The 6,289-nt window shown below is 41.9% G+C and overlaps 1 protein-coding gene across 1 annotated transcript; it reads left to right on the top strand.

Annotated features, from left to right (window-relative positions):
- The first annotated feature begins 469 nt into the window (after window positions 1–469).
- On the top strand, window positions 470–5,616 carry setmar (SET domain and mariner transposase fusion gene). Its single transcript, XM_037679295.1, has 2 exons — window positions 470–568; window positions 4,716–5,616. The coding sequence occupies exons 1-2, from the start codon at window positions 476–478 to the stop codon at window positions 5,496–5,498; spliced, it is 876 nt and encodes a 291-aa protein (XP_037535223.1). The 5' UTR covers window positions 470–475; the 3' UTR covers window positions 5,499–5,616.
- The last annotated feature ends 673 nt before the right edge of the window (window positions 5,617–6,289 follow it).

The following is a 6,289-nucleotide window of genomic DNA, read 5'->3' as shown; positions in this document are numbered from 1 at the left end:
ATACAGTACAGTATTGCGAGGGAATGCAAAATAAAATAAAAAATCCTCCACGTCCCCTCTGGGGCTCATTCACCTTGGAATCTAGCTGTTTTTTTTTTTTGTTGTTGTTGTTTTTTTTTACTTTTCTTTTTTTAGCCATCCTATTTGTTAAAAAAAGGGGAAAAAAAATCTGTCTGACTTTTTTTTTTTACTGTTTATTGTTGTCGCTGTTGTGCATTGTCATCATTCTTTGTTGAAATCAGGTCTCTCTTGTAAATGAGTCCTCGAGGCTCAATGGGATTTACCTGTCTAAATAAAAGTTGAAAGAAAAAGTATACGTATATAAAAAATAAAGAAAAACCACAGAGAGGATCACCAAACTGAAAATCATGACTGTGTAATGACCTCATCTCATCGCCAGGGGGAGACAGTGGACGATGACAACAGCGGAAGTGGCAGCTCCTGTGTTTAACTGGAGCTAACTACAGTTGAAAACATGACCGGACTCGAAGAGCATGGTCTGGATTTGAGTGACGGCTTAGAGGATGTCCCTGTTTTATGTAGAGGGCCGACATTTCCTAAATTTAAGGTAATGTAAATATTTTTGTCTGTATTTTACCGCGACTGACAGATAGCTGCAGGTGGAAATAACTCTGACACACCAGTGTTTGTTAGCTGTCACAAAATTAAAATACGAACTTGTCAAAATAACGTCACTTCTGCAATGTTCATTTTGTCCGTTTAAAACTTACATTAACACTAAACCTTGTGTTCTAATCGTCAGGTTTTTGAAGCAGCTGCTGGTTTGTATTGGTTCATGTTATTCTGTTTTGTCTTGAACATCCATCAGCATCTATAACAACTCTAATGAAACCAGGATGAGCTACAACAACAATTAATTTCCCTTTGGGATTAATAAAGTGTTTCTGAACACTGTTTGAGCCAGTAGGGCCCAATCCTGATCTTTGAGGGTCACTATCCTTCATGTTTAAGAGTTTCTCTGCTCTGATTTAGATGAATGAGTGAGTAACAGGCTGCTGCAGGACCTGAGCAGGGAAACAGCATGGTGGCCCTCCAGGACCAGGATCTCCCCCCTGATCTAAACCATTCAGTATGAGAACACATTAAAACATCCATCCATTATCTTTACCCGCTTGTTCCATTTTGGGTCACGGTGGTCGACAGTGCCCATGTCCAGCAATCACTGTGCGAGGGGCGGGGGACACCCTGGACAGGTCGCAAGTCCATCACAGGGACACATGGAGACAAACGAGACAAACAACCATTCACTCTCTCACTCACACCTAGGGACAATTTAGAGTTACCAATCAGCCTAACATGCATGTTTTTGGTCTGTGGGAGGAAACTGGAGTACCCGGAGAAAACCCACGCATGCACGGAGAGAACATGCAAACTCCACCCAGAAAAGCCCTCGGACCGGGATTTGAACCAGGGACCTTCTCGCTGAGAGGCAGCAGCTCTACCAGTTGCGCCACCGTGCTGCCCAGGTTAAAACATGTCAGTGTCTATTTTATTTATTTATACAGCACATTAGTGTTGACCAAAGTGCTTCACAAACTGGAAACTCAGCAATAAAATAAATTAATGATCAAACATTAAACTCACAAGTATAATTAAAAAGGTTAAGAACAAACTAAAACAAGAAAATAACAAACTCAGACCAAACATGAGTTCAAAGCCAGAGAAAAAAAGTGAGTTTTTAGGCAGGATTTAAAGCAGGGGTGCCCAAAGTGGGGCCCGTGGGCCAAAGTGGGGCCTGCCAAGCCGTTTGATTCGGCCCGTTTTATTACTATATTAAAATTTCCTTTGAAGAATTAATTTGGTTACACTCGGTCATTCCAAGTTTAATGTTAGATGGAAAGTTGGCCCAGTGACTAATGTAATGACATTACACAGCTGGAATGACTAATTTGTGCATTATTTTTTTTAATTTTTAATAATTTGTATTTTATTTTGACAGTCTTCATACTGTCTCTCAGCAGTTTCTTGCTGCTGAACAACATTTCCTTTGACAAGGCTGAGCATCATGTAGGTGCCCATCACACACACCCTTCTTGAGCACCCTTAACTTTATTTTTTTTTAGAAATTTATTAATTTCATTAAAAACAAAATAACTATATACAATAGAATACAAAAAATATGTTTGCAAGCAACTCAGCATCTCTGAAAAATTTAAAAACTATCATTAGGATTTTGTAAGGAAACAGTTTTCAAACCTTAGATTCACCAAAATATTGAATAAATGTTGAATAAATATGGAATAAATGACAACAGTCCAGTAAAATCTTTTTTTTTTGCACGAGTCATGCCACCTGTCAATCATTCTAGTAGGTATGTCAGCAACTGACCAGTCAGTGACCTCAGTTTGTCCTGAAGTGAACATCCCTTACCTGCAGAGCTGCAGCGGTGTTGCTTTAAGAACGCTTTGCAGTCAGAGAGATTTCAATAATAACAGTTTACATGTTTTGTTTCATGTTAATTTACTGTAATAAACCTTTGTAAAATACACCAAAATGCAGGAAATGGCATCTACTTTATTCAAATTTCTCTGGGGGAGGACCCTCAGACCCCCCACTACCACCACCAATGCAGCCTATTCTGTAATGTTCTTTATACAGAATGGAAGGTTAAATAACTGTATAATAGATAAATGGACTTTACTTAAAGAATTATTTTCATTTCATGTATTGTATTATTGCATTTGGCCCGTAGCCCTCTGAGAGATTTTAAATTTGGCCCTTTCAGAGAAAAAGTTTGGGCACCCCTGATTAAAATAATCATCTGAGTGGAGGATCTCAGTGCTCAGTTTGGATTGTAAAAATGTAAAAGATCTATTAAATAAAGACAGATTTAGCCAAGCAGGCGATGACCGACATGTTGGTGATGTAAGAATGAAACGACATTGGACTATAATCAATATTCAAACATCTGGGTGCGTTCCTTTTCATCCAGCCGGGCGACAACTCGGGTAGAAGTGATGATGAGCAGGAAGCGAGGAGCCTCTTTAATGGGGAACAACATATTTGCCAGTGGGAGAAAAGCTCACATTAAATCAGGGAAGAGCTGCACTGTAAAGATTTAATTGTTAGTTCAACATCACAAAAGACTAAAAATCACCATTTGAGTACCGCACATTCACGTTAGGTGTGTTTTTTCTTTTTGTCAATCCAGCAGAACCTCATTGCCCAGCCCTGGTTTGTGATAACAGTAGAAACAGTGAGGAAAACAAAAGTTTAACACAATTAATGTTGATAATAAACAATAATGTTGTTTTGCCTTCCTTTGTTCAAACCAGTCTAAGCTATCTAATTTAAAACAGTCTGTGATTCATAAAATTGAGCAGATTAAAGAACTTTTGAACCTTGATGTTAACACAACTTAGTGTTGTGGTCAAAATGGACACACCGCTCTTCTCGATCTGAGCGGAGCTTCGGGCTGATGCGTCGGCTGATCTGCTAACTGGAGCACAAACTGCCTGCCTTGGTTGCAAATGGTGTTCAGCTAATGTTAGGAAATTAAATGAGAAAACAACAGTTTTATTTCTTTAGAGAGAGGAAGAAAGATGGAACATCCCATAGTTCTGTGTGTAACAAGTCTGAGCTGTTCTGTCAGACACTTGTTCCGTCAGGTTTTCACAAGCTCCTCTGGGAATGGTTCTAGTTTAAAAAAATTTTTTTTTCATTTTTGCTCAAATAAAATATATTTAAACCAACCGCACCACATCTTCAAGCCAGTAAACTATCTGCGCAAGTAACTATTTTTAAACTACAATCATGTGAGTTTTTCAAATCCATTTATTTTCTGTCATTTATTTATTTGTTGAGATCAAGTGTCTGTGTTGGGGCAAACTGGTAAGTATTAAAAAATAAGATTGCATATGAATTATTTATTTTGAATAAGTGTTTCAGCAGCATCGCGTGAAGTGCAGCCTTTGACCAGCAGGGGGCAGCAGGTGATCACAGCAGCACCATCAGTCAGTAGAGGGTCAGTGATATCTGGGCTGGCCTATTTTACACTTGCTCTATTTTCTAGGCTGTTTTAGAGAATACACAGGTTGGATGGAGGAGGTGGGGGGGGAGGGGCTTAATTATCCCTTAAGTTGTTTGAAAAACATGCGTAGCTTTTATTTTGATTAGCCACTCGTGCAGATTTATTATGACCCTAGTTATTTATGCCATGTAAATAAATGTCTTCAGGTGTCTGACCAACAGTCTGAACTTAGATACACTTTAATAATAAAGAAAAGGAAATCAACAAATTCTTCAAATATTATTTTATTTTGTCTTAGATAAATGACTTTTATTTTATAACCGTCCATCCGTTATCTTTACCCGGTTCTTCTTTCTGGGTCTTGGGGAGCTGGTGCCTAGCTCAGCAGTCACTGTGTGAGAGGTGGGGGACACCCTGGACATGTCTTTAGTCCATCACAGGGACACATAGAGACAAACTCTCACTCTCAGTTTAGAGTTGTCCAGTGAATCTTACCTGCATGTTTTTGGTTTGTGGGAGGAAACACGAGTTCCTGTTGAAAACCCACATGTTCCCGGTGAGAACATCTAAACTCCACCCAGAAAGGCCCCAGGTCAGGAGGAGATCCTGCAACCTTCTCACTGAGAGGCGACTGCTCTAATCACTTCCCTGTTTTATTTCATATTTGATATTTCCACATCTCTCTTTCACTGCTGCTCATCTTTATGTTCCTGTTGTTTTTCAGTACTGCACAGATAATGTCCCAGGACCAGGATGCTCTGTGAGCCCCAGTGAAGTGACTCTTCCTGGATGTTCCTGCCTGACCCGCTCCTGCCGCCCTGAGAGCTGCTCCTGCCTGCAGACGTACGGGCAGGCGTTCGACAGCACCGGCACGCTGCTGAACCTCGGCAGGTTGGACTCTGACTACTGTTCTCCTGTGTTTGAGTGTAACGCTCTCTGCAGCTGCGGTGACTCCTGCTCCAACCGAGTCGTGCAGAGAGGGCTGAGGCTCAGGTTGGAGGTCTGCAGCACCGGGAACAAGGGCTGGGGGGTTCGAACACTGGAGGAAATCCCACGTGGGACGTTTGTGTGCGAGTACGCAGGAGAGGTGATCAGTTTTGCAGAGGCCAAACGCAGACAGCTCAGCCAGACTGCAGAGGAGATGAATTACATCATCGCCGTGAGGGAGCACGCAGGAGCGGGCGCCATCACCGAGACGTTCGTGGACCCCGCTCTGGAGGGGAACGTAGGCCGTTTTCTGAACCACTCCTGCCAGCCCAACCTGCTCATGCTGCCGGTGCGTGTGCACTCGGTGATCCCAAGGCTGGCGCTGTTTGCTGGACATGACATCAATGCTCAGGAGGAGCTGACCTTCGATTACTCAGGAGGATACAGAACCCGGCAGCCTGCAGAGCACACAGCTGCTGCACACGTGGTGACGACTCCTGGAGCTCAGAGGAAAGTGTGCCACTGTGGTGCTAACAACTGCGCACACTTCCTTCCCTTGGATTTATCTATTCTCAGCTGAAATAATGTCAAAAATAAGCACATTTTTTGCTTTTATATAATGTTTTAAAACTATTTGTTTCCAGATTCAAGCAATTTTGTTTTAAAGCAAAGACAAGAAAACTGCTCAAACAATTCATAAAGTAAGAAATAAAATCCGACTGATGTTCTTTTCATATTTTTAATTAATGTGCGATTAAATTCAAATGGTATCACTGAACGCCCACCACAGTGAGCGTTTGTTTACATATGAAAACAGCAGAAGTGACTGAAAGCAGGTCGGTGACGTCCAGTTCACCTGCAGCAGCTTAATGTGGGTCAGTCTCTGCACTCCAGCTTTTACACTTGTTTCACAATCGTATCACTATATCTGTAAAACTACTGTGCTCGACTCCTTCAGTCTGCACCATGTGATACATCTCAGGGCCTCCTTTGTGTCTGAGCTCATAGTTTGACACGAATGAGTAGCGTTAACTGGTTTCTGTTTAGCAACCAGTTGGTTTATTTCCAGCGTTCTTGAACTCTCTGGCAGCTCATTAGAAGAAGATGGCGCAACACGTTGGAGGTTGGACGAACACAATCAGCTGACTGAGTCATGACTGCGCTCATCACCACTTCCTGTTTGGTCCCCAGCCTGTCTCCTGATCCTCCCGCGTCTTAGCGCTGCCTCCCACTCAGCGTAAGGAGCTGCAATGAGGGCAAATCGAAAAGGTTTTATTTATCTGAGGGCGCAAACTTGTGGAGAATCCTGTTATTACACAAGGAACTATCTGGTTTTTAACTCTCTTTTAGATGTGTCCCGACACATTTACG

Source organism: Nematolebias whitei, chromosome 7, assembly GCF_014905685.2.
Source record: "Nematolebias whitei isolate Nwh7 chromosome 7, NemWhi1, whole genome shotgun sequence".
NCBI classification, from domain to species: Eukaryota; Metazoa; Chordata; class Actinopteri; order Cyprinodontiformes; family Rivulidae; genus Nematolebias; species Nematolebias whitei.
Note: the sequence above shows the minus strand (reverse complement) of the source record. Positions and strands in the feature narration are given on the sequence as shown.

What these genes read in the sequence shown, in the direction of transcription:
- setmar (XM_037679295.1), top strand. Translation starts at nt 476, where the DNA reads ATGACCGGACTCGAAGAGCATGGTCTGGATTTGAGTGACGGCTTAGAG. An exon ending in CGACATTTCCTAAATTTAAG is followed by an intron (nt 569 to 4,715) that starts GTAATGTAAATA and finishes GTTGTTTTTCAG; the next exon opens with TACTGCACAGATAATGTCCC.